The 17,163-nt window shown below is 40.5% G+C and overlaps 1 protein-coding gene across 2 annotated transcripts in view; it reads left to right on the forward strand.

Moving 5' to 3' along the window:
• The first annotated feature begins 6,909 nt into the window (after positions 1 to 6,909).
• Positions 6,910 to 17,163, forward strand: part of atosa (atos homolog A) — a 39,320-nt gene continuing 29,066 nt past the window's right edge. Inside the window, exon 1 of one of the 2 annotated variants that reach the window (XM_028014071.1) lies at positions 6,910 to 8,187. In XM_028014071.1, the coding sequence (XP_027869872.1) occupies positions 8,157 to 8,187 (31 nt within the window). In that variant the 5' untranslated portion in view covers positions 6,910 to 8,156. The remainder of the gene's footprint in view (positions 8,188 to 17,163) is intronic. The other variant, XM_028014069.1, reaches the window with a different exon arrangement.

Raw genomic sequence — 17,163 nt, forward strand, 5'->3', positions numbered from 1 at the left:
CCACCTGTGTGGTATTTGATATTGTTACGTCAAAAAAGCTGTACGATTATCTATTTTGGAGCTGTTGATTATCTATTTTGGAGCTGTTGTTTGTTGTTTATTTTACTTCTTCTGTTTTTGTTTTTTTTTTCACTTCTTTTTGGGGGGGCAGAAGTGCTCTGTTTCAAGACACGGAGGACAAAGTTTCAGGGTTGACGCGAAACCTGAGGGGGAGAAGATTATTTTTTATCAGACGATGGGGGTTATGCCAATGTTATGACGTAGACGATTACTTTTACAGGGTAAAACCAACTGCTGTGATGTTGTGCTCCTACTTTCTCTTCTACCTACTACTGTGTTGTGATTTTAATTTAATTGCCTTTTCTTTTTTTGTATAGGTTCTTTAATTTATGCATTTGTAGAAGCTCTAGATTTGTACATAGTATAGGGGATTTTTTTGTAGAAGGGGGGGGGGAATTAAACAAAAAAATACATTTTATGCTTTACGTTACAGCCTTATTTTTGATGTTTAGATCTAACAGAAGAGTAGTCGTTTTTTTTTATTTGTAGTTTTTTGGGGTTTTTTTTGTTTTTTTTTTAACTGCATCCTAGCCGACATTTCAACGTGTGTGTTTTGAACACTGCCAAAAATCCAGACGGTCCTCTTTTTTTTTTTTTTTTTTTTTAGCCAGTGCCTACAAAGTTAAACAGGCTTACTTTATTGGCTACCTGGCAAATAACAAGCAGTGTGTATGCGTGTGTGTGTGTGTGTGTGTGGATTTTATTTTGTTTGTTTGTTTGTTTTTTCTTTAAGTTTCCTTTGAATTTTTGGAAGAAGAAAAAAAAACTGTTACTCTATGGGTAATACTGCACATCCAAAGATTTTTAAAACAAACCAAAAAAATAAATAAAAAATAAAAATAAAAAATTGGAGAAAAAATATGTATATTGAAGAGGGGTGGGGGGTGGAGGGATAGAGGGGGGGGGGGGAGCACTGGCATTTGTGTGGTAGATTTGTTGAGTTTTTCTTCGCCATTCGCACGGGTATAGAATGTAGAAGGCGTAGGGCTATGTAGGCAAGCTTACTCCTACCGGGGGAATCTCCTGTTCAACGTACAATCCGAAAGCATTTTGAAAGCGGGGGGGGTAGGGGCTGGAAGCCTCTGCTCACTTTGCTGTCTTGTGCACGGGGTGGTGAGGTGGAGCGCGGGCTGGGGGGCAGCCGGTCTGCCAGGGGCCATGCCACGGAGCTGGGTCTGTTGTTATTTGCCGTGGCTCGCCGCCTCGCTCCACCAAGTATCTGTTCTTTTTGGTACGTACTCGTGTAACGACTATGTGCAAAGTCTAATAAAACTGCAAAGAAAACCTTACCAGAGGGATTTCTGTGTGAGTGTATGTGACGGCTGATGCCTACCTATAGCTGCGTTTCCATGACAAATGTACAAGAAGAAGAAAAAACTCTGTCGACGTCACTGCCGACGTCGGAAGAAATTCGCGATTGCGCAAATGTGGCATTTTCATTCAATCGGAATTAAAATGTGAATATGTTTGTTCATGTGGTGACTCGTTAAAAAAAAAACATGCTGCGTCATGATCCTCCAACTACTTCCTGTCTTCTTAGTCGTTTCCGCCCGGTTGTTGATCGCTCGCACGATTCGATAACGTCACCCGTGTGTCCATTCGAAATGTGCGCACATTTTTGTCAATGTTCCGTTCGAAAGACAAAAAACAAACACACAATTTCACAATTGTGGTACGTCCATCCACAGGAAACACAATTAAATTCACGAAATGAGTTATTTAAAAACACCCCGCGCCATCCGCCTCCTACCACTTCCTGCCCTCTTCTTCGTCTTCTCTGCCAGCAGAGGCATCCAGTTGTTGCTGCATTTCCATTACAAATGTGTGCAAAACTTTGTTGATGTTCCGCCGATGTTGGAATGAGCACAATTTTGGCATTGCGGCGTTTAAATTAAATAAGAAACGCAATTAAAATGGCAAATGCATATGGTTGTTCACCGACAAGTCATTGTTCCTTGTCATGATCCTCCAGCTACTTCCCTTCTTCTTCGTGGTTCACCCCATTGGCGATCATGTGACTTGTGTTATGTATGCGAAATAGTTCATTCTAACACTTCATTGAAACCACAAGGGCTTTTTTTGGAGTTGCCATTTTTCCATTGAGCAAATGCATTTCTTTTCGTTATCTCAATTTGCGCAACTACACGGTCAATGGAAACGCAGCTACTAGGCAGCTAACATTACTGCAGAAGTGTGCATCTCAGAGCAGAGGACCCACTCCTAGGGATGTTTCCTCTCTTCACACCCAGACAGTCTACAGAGTCTAATAAAAGCGCTGACTGTCAGAACAGGTGAAATCAGCATGCATCGCAGGATGGGAGACGTTGCATCAGCAGAGTCCACGTGGTTAGATTATACCCTAAAAAGAGTGCATTTGTAGTGAAACCATTTGTTACAATGTGGACCTACCCCCCACTTCCTTTATACTTTTATTCATTTTTGTCACCAAAGGAGTTCCCATATGATGGGGTAGCTTGACTACAAGACTCATAACAATACTGCAGCGCCTAAGACAATCATCTGGATCTCTTTACGCTGGGGAACTAGTTTCTCACCCGCAGCGCGGTGCCCTCGAACTATTCATACGCAAAGATGCTTGAAGGGTTTTGATAAAAAATAAATAAATAGATAAATAAATAAATAAAAACAAGCATATTTGTTCTTACATCCGATTACTGTCACAGTTCATTTCTGCACTTCCATTTCAAAGTGAAATCCCAACAAACTGCTCGACCCCGTTTCTCTTTTTGGTTCGAACCCACCCCACGCCCCCGAGGCCTCTTGACACACAGCGGTTACTTTTATTTTATTTTATTTTATTTATTTATTTTTTTTTCTTCCGTCGCTGAATGGGTGCGCGTGAGTGTGCGCGCGTGCCAGAGAGGCAATGCGTCTCGTCACTTGATTTGTCATTGCCGTTTTCTCCCTCCGAGCTTTGCTACTGCTTTCTCAGTGCCGTGCAATATCATCTGTTGTGATTGCTAAGCAAAAAAAAAAAAAAAAAAAAAATCATTTAAAACAAACAAAAAAAGAAAGAAAGAAAAATGAGAAGCAAGTGATGATGTCATCCAGCTTTTTTCAGTGTTCAAATGTTTCAGCATTTCTTGTAGTCACGAAAAAAAGGTAGAAAATAAACTGTTGGCATTTCCAACGTATGAGGTCTCGGCTCTTTTATTACTTTTTCTTCCTTATTTGATTTCTGGGAAGTGTGTGTTTTGGTCCTTTTTTTTATTTTTTAGTACCCAGACAGATAAATTGAATCCATAAACCTCCAAATCGGATAAGAAGAAAAAAAAAACAGAAGATAAGGCATGCAAGCATATGAGTCTGTCTTGGATCTGAATCAGATAACTTTTTTTTTTCCATCCAGTGCCTTGCAAAAGTTTTAATATCTGTTGAAATAAAAAAATTTTGTCAAATGTGAAGTGGAAGGGAAATGACCACATGGCTTTCAATACGTGGCAAGAAGAAGTGAAGAGCTGGACAAAAGATGCAGAGGTTCGCCTTCCAGAGGGACAGTGACCCCAAGCACAGGACCGCAACACAGATTAGAACGGCCCAGTCAAAGTTCTGGTCTAAAATTGAGACAGAATCCCTGGCAAGACTTTAAAACCAATGTTCACAGATGTCCTCCAGAGCCACTTTCCAAAGATGAATTGTCAAAAGTTGATGCTTTTATGTCCCTTTCCACTGTAACTGCAGCTGAAGGTGAATTTTTATTTGCAGAAAATGAAATACATGTCTCGTATTTCTCTCATGTCAGAGTTATGCACTGCATTGAGTTGCTCCTCATATACCACTACAAATACAATAATGTTTGCAGTTATGACGTGACAAAAAATCAGCCGTTGGCACATCTTGCTAACCTGCGTCCATTCAGGTAATTCAAACTAAAATCTACTATGTTCTTTGGTGCATTCACATTTCTGCAACTGTTTCATGTAAGAACTTGAAAATCCTTGTCTTCCTGAACTCTATTTGCCTCCTTACTTACTGCTGAGTCATTACAGTGACCAACTTTAAGCCTCAAAGTGCAATGAAAGCATCCACCAGCCTATAAAATATGGAAAGCGTCCAGGGGCGTGCAACCACACATTTATTACCTTAGAGTAGTTAATGTTCCAGCAAAAGGCGGTCCAGCCAGAACATGACAAAAATCAAAAATTCAGCCAAAGTTCTTGGATCAGCTATTTAGCCTTGGCACGTGTGCCGTTCAGCTAATTGAACTGTCTTACTTATAAGAGTATCATACACGAAGTAGTGTAAAGAGGTAAATTGCAAAAGTAAACCTTTGAAGCTATGCTATGCCAAGATATGAAAAATAGATTCTGCGAGGGAAAACAAAAATTTGCCCAAGAAATAACTTCAATTCAGACATATAATTTAACTCGTGCATGCTTATAGTTAGTATATTTTTAAGATCGGCCCAGTGCAATCACTTTTATTCGGCTACTACGCCTTAGTTGTACCAATGCTTCTATCCTGCCACTAGATGGGGCTGTGACATTTCGTTTCCCAACCTAAATTCTTATGTGGCATTTGCTGAAGGAATGTTTTTCCTCTCCCGGTGCGTTTAGATGAGCTGAATGGATCATGTAATAAAACTGATTTGTAATTCATTTATGTGCGGTTATTAAATGTAATCACAAATTAGAAACAACCATTTCTGAGTAGGTGAATCACGTTTCGTTTTTAATAGAAATATGAGGAGCGACCTGGAATATATTTCAAAACTGGGATTTTTCACCAATCCTCAGGAGAGCCTTTTTTAATATCTTAAGACAAACAACGTTCTCATTTTAACACCTAATTTAATAAGCACGCATGACATTCTTGAAGTGTTGGCTTTCAAACGCAGTCTGGCTCAAGCAGCTACTGATCACTAAATACAGCAGCAAGTCTTTTGGAAGTGTCTCTACCAGTTTTGCACGTCTTGCAACTAGAATGCTTCCGTATTGTTTGCAAAATATCCCGAGGTCTGTCAGACTGCATGGCCAGCATCTGTGAAGAAGCAATTTCCAAAGTCTTGCCACAGACGTTCTGTTGAATTTAGGTCTGGACTTTGACGAGGCTATTGCAAAACGCGATTATTGTTTGATTTAAACCCTTCCATCGTAGCTGAGGTTGTTTTCCTGCTGCGAGGTGAACCTTGACCCCAGTCTTTTTAAAGCCTCTAACAAGTTTTCCACCAGCATTGCTATATAATTACAGTAGTGATTTTATTTTTTTAAAATAAATTTTTTAAAAAAACTCACCAGTTTTCCAGTTGCTACTTCAGGAAAGCATTCCCATAGCATAATGCTGCCACCACCATGCTTCATTTTGGAGAGGGTGATTTAGTCTCCTAATTTTGTGGTAGAAATTGCACTGTTTACACGTCTAGCCAAGTAATAATAAAGTGTTAGACAGTGGACATTAACAGTATTGCACTGTGAGAGGGTCTAGCATTTAGGCAATGTGTTTTCTGTGAATCAGCTGAGGTTGTTGTTTAGAGCTGGTATGAGTTGTAGATGAGTGAACCTTTGCTGAACCTGTTTCAATCAGTATTCAGTTTTACCTGTACACGTCTTCCTTAAACTTCGCCCTTCGGTCAGGCACACAGTTTGCGTTGTTGTGGACTTTATGACCCAAATTTACAGGTCTTTGTTTCTGTTTTTGTTTTGTTTTTTGCTGGAACAGTAATGCACATGTGAGTCAATTTGCAAAATCAATACACTGACTTGCTCAATAAAAGTTAACGCATCTCAAAACAAGATGCAACAGTCCATGTTTCTCAGTTTGTGCTTTTTATGTGAGCACCTGATATTTGTGTCCTCGGCCTTTGTTCTGAGAAATTTAATCAGAAAAGAGATTAAATCAAATTTTATCTGTTTCCCCCTCCCCCCCTCCCCCCCCAAGTTCTATTAAAATTGTCACTGCGTGTTCAGGGAAAGAACAAGGCATTGTTTCTAATACAAACTTATGTCAAGGTGAATTTGAAATAAAGATGCACCATTTTCGTCTTAGTCAATACTGATTTTTGTTTAGGTCTTCAAGTTTTAACCAGCTTTATTTTCAGTATTTTATGAGCTAAAAGTGATTCTCTGACAAATTAAGCTGTTTTAAGTTCAACAGAAGATGAAAGAATGACCAGAATATAAATGAAACATGACAGAAGTTTAATTCGTACATTAAAATTTGTTCTTAGAAGCCACTCTTAATATTTTAAGACTGATGTTGCTTTAAGATGGTAAAAGTCTCCTTTATATTTACCATGACTTTGTTTACTCTATCTATTCTGTTCAGATAGGAAATAAAATCACCGAGTGCAATCTGCCACAGGTAAGATATCAACAGCTTGTTACTTTTCAACAGAACTCAGTTTTAAAAATTCAACTAGGATTTTAAAGAATCAACCACTGGTTTACAGGTAGGTCTAAAACAAGTTGTGATAAAAGCAAAATCCACAAAAAAGAGAGATCAAGCTCAAACAACATAAAATAGACACCAAATTTAACTTGAATTGGGGCCCTGAAGAGAAATTCTACCAGGGGCCCTGGAAAACGTTTGATCGTCTCTGAAATATTCAGCCCTCAACGTAATTTCAATGGCTTTCAAAGTCTCGTGTTTACCGTTTAATAGTTTGACCTTAGTCATATGCGCCTGTTGGACACCTCAGCCTAAGAATCCAGAACAAAATGTTCACAACGGAAAAAGATGAACCTTCACGTGAGCACGTGAACGCGCACCGAATTGGACTGACCAATCAGCTTACAGAGAGTAGCCCATCTGTTTTTATGAGTTGCAGCAAGGAGACTCCAACTGTCACTGATGTCACGGACGTTTAAAAAACCCCCACTGGCTTCGCGGCATTTATTCGTGAATATCGGCTCACATCAAACGCCGTGGGTCTTCCCGGAGAACTTTTTGGTACCAGCACTAAGTTGGCGGTTGCCATGACTGCAAGTTCAGGCTGGGCCCCGGAGGGAAGTGACGAGCGGGGCTGTTGTTGGGACACGTGACTGGAGCTGCGCTGATCTGTTTTGACAAGCAGCAGGGAGGGAAGTGAGGCGGCGGAGGCAGACAGTAGCATCACGACTAGCAGGACTGACTGTTCCTTTAATCCGCATTTCGCCTGAATATTATCAGATAGTTGTCTCGCGCAGGAGCCTGGTGACCCAGCTCGCTCGCGCTGAAGTACGGAGAGCTGCTCGGTGCGGGCTCGCGGCAGACGTTGCCGTCGTCAGTGAAGCGTTCGGTCGGAGTCGGTGTTGTTTGTTGTTGTCGGTTTGCAAAAGTTTTAATGAAGACCACAAAGGAAGTCAGCACAGGCGGCGTTTCCAGCGAGAAGTAAATGGCGAAGGGTCGACCTCGAAAGCGGACCAAATTCGTTTGACAACATTTAGTCATTTTGTGACTATAATGATAGGCTAAAATTTGTATTGCCGTAGCTCCCCCTCCGAATGGAAAAAAACCCCATACAGAGACCGTTTGTAGCTGGGCTGAGCCACGTTACAGGAGCTGAGATGTTTGGTCGGTGAACCAACATTAACGAAAGGGTTAGTTGGTCGAGTTTTTTTTTTTTCTGTGGTGCTAGCTGCACTGCTGAGTTAGCAAGCCTCCGAAGCGGTGGTATCAACATCAACAGTGGGGGGCACTGCGAAATGAATCTCGACTTAACTATGATTCAGGTGGCGGAATCCGAGGCGAGCTGAGGAAGGAGCCAGCTTGCTAGTTGGATTACTAGTTCACAGATTGGTTACTCGCTAGCAAGCAGCTTGACAACTCGTTTGTCCGACGCTCCGAGTATCAGCTGTCTTTGTGTGAGTTGGAGAACACAGTGCGACTCGATGGACGCGTACAGGAGCATGCTAACAAAGCAAGGCTTTGTTGTTGGATAGGGGTTGGGGGGGCAGTTGGCACTGACACGCAGGCTTTACAGCTGATAACGTCGCTTAGCTAATACAGCAGGTCGCTGGGGCCAGAGGGGCTCTTTTTTTTTTCTTTCTTTTTTTTATTTTTTTTATTTAAGGGGAGCCGTTTGGGGGGTTCCAGGCACCGTCGTGTTGCTGTCAAAGCTGCGCGTGACACAGAAAGACGACCCTGAAGTCAACCAGATGACACTGGACAACATGAAGCCGGAGCGAGGTATGTGAGCAAGCTGAAACACACACACACACATCTCTCTGGGGGCAAACTGTGTGTATAACCAGCTTTACATGACTGACTGTACCCCCCCCCCCCCCTTTCCCCCCAAAGAGAGAGGACAAGAATAATGTAACAGCTGGTCTGGCTGGTTAAATGAATTTACAAAACCTGACCTGAGTAGATGAGGATGAGCATACACTCCAGTGTCAGCTGTTTCCCTTTCCCTATTTTATTTTTTTTTACTTCATCCACATATAACCTTCTCTGCTGCTCTCCTGCCACATAATACACTGTGCCTTCCAGTAGCTCGTGGTTGACAGTATCCCTGCTGCAAAATGTTCCTGACACCCACCCTGTTGTGGAAATAGGGCTCCTGCCTTATGCTCTGCAACCTGTTTATAGCTTTGCTGTGTCTGCACCAATACTTAAACAGGAACAGAGGAGACAGCCTTGTTTGTTTCAGTGTAATTGCACTAATTATGTCAGGGCATGAATATGCAATGGGATTCCGGTGCCAAAATCTTTGCTCTGACACAATTACTAATATTTTATTTTATTTTTTTGTGGAACTTGTTGGGATTTAACAACCTAAGCTATTTATTAACTGCTGGTGCTGTTTGGTTGTGTGTCGTCACATGTTCTGGCGACTTGGGTTAGTCCACAACAGAGTTGCACCATATTCGAAAGCCAGTGAAGGACCAGTGTTGTGTGGTCATGATCAGATTAACTGCAGTCAATAAACAATCGACAGTGTGTTTACGTGTGTTATGAAACTGCTGCTAGGTTGCTCTTCCTTTGCTGATAATGAGACTCCAAAAACACACAGTAATATTATCCCCCGTCACCCTCCGGCCCCCCTCAGGTGGGCTCTGGATTTTTTAACCCTTGGCTTTTTCTTTGGCCAGCTTTATGGTATCCTTTATATGGAAACACTGACTCAGACAGGTGGCGGTGGGATGTGACAGCCCAAGGTTGGTGGCTCAGGGAGAGCCACGATATAGTTTAATTATAGCCTAGCAATGCAGCAAAGCAATACTCCCATCAAAAACAACCTTGCTGTTAATTCACAAGTCATGTGAACATTCCTACCTTGCACTAAAGAGGAGATCGAACTGAGCATCTGAGACTGGAGAGCACAGACGAATCGTTACCAAAGGTTTTCAGCTTGACTGGTTGGAAACTACATACAATAAAGCAACTCTTATTTTTATTTATTTTTTTTCCATAAGTGAATGCAATATGCTGCCCAGTCTAGTTTTAGCTGCAGGGAAAACTCACAAACTCACTCGCTAAATTCAGTATCAGTGAGGTGTTTAAAATAAAATCAGTTATTTTTTAAAATTCTGTCCCAAGAATTAAAAAAAAAAAACATTCTGGGGACATGTTTGCTGTGCTTACAACAGAATGAGAATTTTTTTGCTTAATTAGTCATGGAACATTCTGGATTTGGATTTTATGGCAGCAGGCCGGTCATAATAATAAATGTTACTAGATGATAAATTGTCAATATAATTATCGCGATAAATGGTTATAGTGTAGTTTTTAAGCCATTTTCAAACGACATATTAATAATGGCATAATGATACAAGTTCGCCCTCTTGAAGACCAATACATTTTTATTTTTTAATGAGCTATATGCGCTGGAACTGGAACATTTTTCAAATTATCCGAAATAAAACATGACAACCAGACACAATAAATAAAACAAAAATTGAAAAAAAAAAAAAAACACACACACACAACCAAAACCATAAATAAAATAGATTATGATGTCATGGTAAACAAAATTCCCCTTCAAAAATATTAATCATGGGGCGTGCCGTTGTGGCGTAGCGGTTAGCGCGACCCGTATTTGGAGGCCTTGAGTCCTCGACGCGGCCGTCGCGGGTTCGACTCCCGGACCCGACGACATTTGCCGCATGTCTTCCCCCCTCTCCTTCCCCATTTCCTGTCAGCCTACTGTCATATAAGGGACACTAGAGCCCACAAAAAGACCCCCTGGAGGGGTAAAAAATATATATATATATATTAATCATCAGAATAGAAATGATCTGGAGCTCATTTTGATTTATCATGCCTGCCTGCCGCAATTGCATATTGCGGCAGGCTTCAAATTCTGAGTTAAAGTAAGTAACCCTGTTCCTCAGAAAGCACACCCTGTTTGCAATACATTTAATAATGCTAACCACATTATCATTGCTAATGTAAGATGCTACCCCTCTTTAAGATGCCAATTTCTTTTATTTTTTTGAATGAGTAAAACACAGTTTTCCAGTGGCTGCCAAGACTCATTACCTGCCTTTTATCTTTTCGTCGCCCTTCAAGGTTTATTTACTAGCTGGCTCTCGCTGCCATTCGCAAATCTTCTAAACCTGTTTCTGCAGAATCTGCTTCACACGTATGAGTCCTTGTTGGACAGGGAGTCACTGTTGTCCTATTGTTCCTTTGAACGTGCTGTACTATTTCTCTGGTGCTGATAAGCACATTGCCTATTGCCCAGATATTTAACGTCTTCTGTTTTCCCTGCATCCTGAGAGAGGGACTACAGGGGTCTTTGTTCAGTAGCCTGGAAGGTCGAGCTGAACACCCAGCAGCCAGGTTAGCAGGCCTGAGCTGGGTAAACTCTGACGGAGAAAGCTGGACAAGTCCAGACATGCAAACCCAGCATGTAAATGCGAGAAAGGGGCTGCACACTTGATGAACTAGGTGTGAAAAGCCATCAGGAGGATGACAAGGTCATCAATAAAGTAGTATGTCAACTTTTGCGTTTCAGTTCTCCTTTACTCAGTAAAATACTGGAAGGGACCAGAGTCTAATATAAAGTAGTACTTTTTTTTTTTTGCTGATTTGCTCTTTTTCACTACTATTGCTGTACTGTGGGAAGAATAAATATGTGCTATTTTGGTGGTGACCTAAATAAGCTAGCCCCATGACAGCTTGGTAAAGCCACTCTGAATTTCTGCTTGTTTGTGATTTTTTTTTTTCTCTAATAAGAAAATAAAAAAAAAACAACACTTTTTCAAAAGTTTAATTATTGTTTTAGAAGACATCAGCAACATAAACCAAATCGTTTACTGTAACATTAAAAAGGGTACTAATCATAATTTGGACCTCAAAGTCTTAATAATGACAGCTTTTGCTACAGGAAGTTGTATAGGGGAGTTTATATAGCGTCACTTCGGAGCATCTGGTGAACCATTCTTTTGTTGTAAAGGGAGTAAAAACGGCACTTATGTTCTGCTCAGGGGCCTAACCAGAGTCATCTGATCCCCTTGTTTTTCTGTGAGTTTAGTTATGAGTCAGGACGGTGTGTGTGTGTGGAGAAAGTGAGTCTGGCACAGAGTAAGTGTGCAACAGATCGCTGCTGTACTGCTGAACCATCCACTGGCAGCTTTTACAAGTCTCATAAAGAGCAGCTATAGAAGACTTCTGGTACTGTTTTCCACCAGTTGGAGAAAACATGCCTCGTGGTATTTTGTTTTGACACATTTTATTTGTTCGTTTTAGCTAAAGTGACTCTAAATTGGGCTTTACTTGTATCCACAAAGAGATATTTTCGGTGCGCCGTTTCCACTCGTAGGACGATTCAAAACCACTCCGGAACAGTTTACAACATAAAACAGGCTGTTTGTGCTTGGCTGTGGTCCTTCACCAACACAGACATTCATGGCTGGGAAATGTGCCGGTAACAACTGATGTTTTATCATCTACATTAAACGTGACTTGTTTCTGTTGTGTTATTATGTCATGCTTTAAACCTATACACGGAGGAGATCTCATCATGAGTCACGTTGGAGAATCAGTCAGCTGGCATGCTTCAGTGTTCTGTTTCTGCTCTCTGTAACCTTATTTGTATAGCAGTGCTTCCTGTTGTAAAGTCCTCAAATCCACCCGCCTTCCCTAACCGAGATGCATACGTCTCAACTGCTCATGTGTAAAATTGTTGTACTTTGATGAGAAGTACACACAGTGACTAACAAAAGTATTCCTACCTTTTGAACTTGTCCACATTTTGTCACATTACCTCAAATTCTCCCTGTTGTATTTTTGTGATGGATGACAATAAATAATTTTCATAATTGTGGGTGGGACTTGTGGTTGAGCTTAGGATTCAGGAGGACCAGTGTTGCTTTTGTTCTGTCTGTGGAAAAAAGTGGCCCAGATCTGGATCATGACCAGAAGAACAGGGCCCTGGATACAAGCGGTTGAAATGATCTTCGTCTACTGCACTGAAAGGAGTTAGCTTAGGTGGTTCCAGTATCTAATGAGGATGTCTCCTGTGGGGTTAAATAGGAACGTTCCACACACTTTTCAAAGTATCCCATCGTTTCCCCTTACTATTGCACACTGCTTTATTTTGATTTTCCGCGTAAAAATCCCAATAAATATATCTTGACGAGTGCCGAAATGCTGACATGATTGAAGGGTATGAATACTTTGAAAGGTGCTGTATAACACGGAGCAGATGGCCGATTTTATTTTAGCTCTTTTCCACCTGACCAGTCTCCTTCCATTGTGTTTGCCTCTTCTCGGCCACAACAGGTGTTCCCCTCTGCTCCACTCCGATCACAGTTGGATCCCATCTGCATGTTATAACCGTCATCGACCCCTCTGTTCACGCTGTCCCTTTTAGTTCTAATCACAGCAATTACACGGGCAGAATCAGACCTGCCTCTCGCGATGAAAAGAACAGCCGACTAAGCAGTCCTGCGAGGCTTGACTTTAAGTAGGTCCCTTTTCCAGCTGGATGTGGTTTGGCACCCAGTCGTCCTGGTACAGCGATGCCAGAGCGGTTTCTTAAAGGTCACTGAAATTATGATAGGAGCACTGCAGCTATTTATTATTACCGCTCACTGTTATGGATGCGGAAATAGTACGGCCCAGACTTGGTCCCGGACTGTTGGGTCGTATTTCTTCTGCCAAAAGTGCACCGAGTGATGTAATCGCCTTTTTACATCCTCCCCAACCCCCCGTGGCTCCTCCCAACCAACCAGCAGCGAGCCCCGCAGGAACAGGAAGAGCCATCTGTGCATGGGGATTTTTATTGGTGGGGATCATGTCTGCTTTTCAGTTTTTTTGTCTTTTTATTTTTGACCAGGTTTGGCATCTTTTGATAGCCACCTGTTTTTGTTGTTTTTTTCATTGAGCATAAAAAAATTTAAATAGATGAGGTAAAACGTAGCTTTTCTTGAAGCTTTAAGAGTTAGCAAACTATGCATTTCGTATGTAGGTTCTACATCTCCATGAATGATCAGGTGCAGGTATCCTCTGAGCTCGATCCATCCTCCCACTCGTACTTTTAATCCCTGATGTGACATAACAAGATTGCTGTTAAGCTGTAAATTCTGGAGGCCTGGTACAGTTTGATCTGAAAGCACACTGTAGATAGGAATGCAGGCGCTCAAGCTTGTAAATTGTTTAGACATTTGGACTGTGTTTTTTCTTAGTGATGTTCAGGGATATAGATGCATATTTAGCAAATAAGACAGTTTGCTCCACAAACTATTGATGATTTCCTGGTTTTACAGTTTCCACCTCCGTCCCCTCCCCTTTTGTTTTGCATCTCCTCTGTGTCACATCAAAGAGGCCTCAGCTGCTGTTACAGCTCAGCACTTCACACCTCCACCACAGATAATATCTATACAACAGCTGTAAGAACCACAGCTCAGCTGGATTAACTTTCCGTATCCAAAACAAGAGGATCAAAATTGCTACGTGACAAATTTGTCCAGCATCGATCTCTCTAGGCTGACTTTTCATTAAGGCCGCACCCACATACGTGATTTGGTGCACGCCCCCAAAAAAAGTGATTAATAGCAATGGAGAAGACTGGAGGAGCTTTGCTGGGATTGATTTGTAGTTGCATATATTGAGACCTAATGGTGAATTCCCACTTTGTGTAAGAGAGGAGTTGGTTATTGACAACTCTGCAGTTAAACTAGGATTAAGGATTATTTTTAGAAGAAAAAAAAATGAGGAGCCGCCATACTTTCATTGAAAACTGTCTTTTTTTCTTTCTTCTTTTTTTACATGGCTCATGCCAGTGTTTGTTCTTCCCTTTGACTGTATTTCTAAACATCTCATTAATCCTGAAGATGGATTTCTTTACTTAATAGAATTAGATTTCACTCAGGAACAATTTCCACCTAGGCCTGTCACAATAACAAATATGCTGGACATAAATTGTCCCAGAAGTCATTGCCATTTTGAGACCATTTTCTAGTATGATGGTGATGTCATATTAATACAGGAACACATTCTCAAACTTCAATAAACTTTAAATTCTAATTAACAGTTAATACTGGAACTGAGACATTTTAAATATCCAAAATATATCAACAAAACAACAGAAACAACAAATAAAATCAATTATGAAGTCTACAAACAAAATTGTTAAAAAGGAGCTAGTTGAGACCAAATTACCAGACTGAATTAATTTTTGGTAAAAAGAGAGAGAGAAAAAGAGAAATTATAAATTATTGAGCTTGTTTTAATTTATCATGCAACTAATTGACGTATTGCTTATTGTGACATACCTAATATCAACCCTGTTTGACAAGTGTGTTTTACATCTTTTAATTATTTGGACTTTGAGTTCAGGTCAACTTACAAAAGGAATTATTGAAGTAAAAGCCTGTTTTTGAAAACATTTTCAGTAATTTGTAATGTCTTTTAAAGAAAAGAAAGCAAGAAGAAAATAGATTAAAATCAGAAATCAAATTTGGTGTGAATAAAGTTGTAATTTTACTTTTAAGCCATATTGCCCAACCCTACACAGCAATGACATCGCCTCTCTGCTGCAGTTAAACATCCCTAAATGCTGCGTTGCATCACTGTTACAGTCACATGATCAAACTGATACCAACCCCATTCCAAAACACAAACAGCAATAGCATGGAATTAAATAATGGCTATTAATACAAGCACATTTTTATATTTTATCTTTTTCTTTTACAGGCTTTCAACAGTGTTTTGCATGAATAATAATTTTAAAACATCCATTGCAGGTATTTCACTACAAGCTATTAATCTTAAAATAGACACGACAGAAGATCGACTATGAAAACGGTTGAATTCTTTCAGGTTTGAAGGTCTTCTACCAGACACGCCACACATCTTTCAGCAAACAGGCTGTTACACAAGCGGCTTTTTAATCAGGCTCACACAAATCTCTCATCTGTGCCTATGCTCCATATTGGTAGAGGGACGTAGAGGTTTTGTGCTAACTCATTCTTCAAATGTGAAAATAAAATTCAAATGTTCCTGTGAAGGAAATTGTGGTGGAAGGAAAAATCAATTGACTAAAGCAGTTCATCTGTGGTGCAAACTATTGTTGGTGGTGATTAACCACAAACGCAAACACACACACACACACACACACACTCTGAGTTAACAGAGAGCTCCTTCGGGGCACATTGTAGAAACGTTAAGCACATTGCTTATTAACAGCAATGTGGGGTTAAGTTAATTTCACACTCATCACATCTATCCCTTTCCTTCTCTCCATTGTCTCGTTTTATCCCGTTTGTTCCGACAGCTAGTCCTAATAGTGAATCGGGTGGTTTAATAACCTCACCTCTAGAATGTGTCAATATTTGATCCGATGAATTGATTTAGAATAATTAATTACTGAAATAATCATTAGTTGCAGCCCTAGTGTAGATTAGCTTTTGTTAGGTTTAGACAAGCATGGATTGAGTGATTTGATTATGTGGCCAAAGTCCAGTCTGTAATTATTGCAAAGCTCTGGCCTGCTCATAGTGTACATAACATAAACGTCTTTTGGATAAATAACTGAAAACCACAACATCTTTTTAGTAAAACAAAATGACTATTTCCTTAAAAGACAACCTAAAGTATTAGTTGTTTTCATCTGTAGCTCTGAAAATCTACAGATGCAGTCGAACCCACTAGCATATGGAAAAGGAGACTTTTTAAATACCACATTTCAGACATAGACCTTGTACAACTTTATGCGAAGACAGGTTGAGTGACAGAAAGAATTGACTAATTAAAGGGGATGAAATAGAGCAATGTTGACGCAATATGTTCAGCTTCCTGTTAACTGCTGATGCCTGACTTCCTGTGATAGCAGCCTGAATGAACAGATGACACGAAGATGGTTTCCTTTCTAGGAGATTCTGGTGCCTTTGGTACTTTCTGTGACCACACTGATGCTGAAAATCCCTTAGTTTTCTTTCCTTGGCAACAACTAATACAGTTATCTATGCAACTTATTGGTCCTTATGCATTGTCAGAGTTTTAATTTCGGGATAAAATTGTAAGATTGATGAGTTATTGATTTTGTATGTCATAGCAAACTAACATTTGGATACAGTTGCTTATTTTAAAAGGAACAAGTAAGCCGTAAAGGCTAGGTTTCATCTGTAGTCCCTACAGACAAGTTGACAAGCTTCTTACATCAAAAAAGAGAATAATGATAATAAATTATAGCATTTTTTGCTTAAAACATATTGGGTTACATTTCTGTTTGTTTTTTTAAGTTCTATAAAAGCACCCAAAAAGACTAAAAAGGGGTTTTTAAGTATAGAAACCAGTGCTCTGATTCTCAACGTCTTGCTGCATTAAATCCATCTTGAATCTGACACAGCTGACACTTTTTCACGCAGCGTTTGGAGCCGGTGCTGCTCGGGTTGCTCAAGTCCGACTCCCCTTGCAAGAAATTGGCAGCTGCAGCTGTGGATGGGTCAAAGGCACTCGCATGAGATGGTGGCTCTGATTACAGAGAGGGGTTGTCCTACTGCCCCACTGTCCTGCAGTCACCAGCACTCAGCTGCTTTTAATATAGCCTCTCCGCTTCCTATTGACAAATGTGTGCTGGTTTACATGTTTCAATACTAATATTTACCTTTTTTTGTTTTCTTTTTTTAATAATCTGGGGCTCAACGATTCCCATGTGACCCATCTTGTGGAGTTCTCCCTTCCTTACTCCACTCTCCGTTGTGGTTTCTGTTA

The sequence above is a fragment of the Xiphophorus couchianus genome, chromosome 4 (assembly GCF_001444195.1).
Source record: "Xiphophorus couchianus chromosome 4, X_couchianus-1.0, whole genome shotgun sequence".
Lineage (NCBI taxonomy): Eukaryota > Metazoa > Chordata > Actinopteri > Cyprinodontiformes > Poeciliidae > Xiphophorus > Xiphophorus couchianus.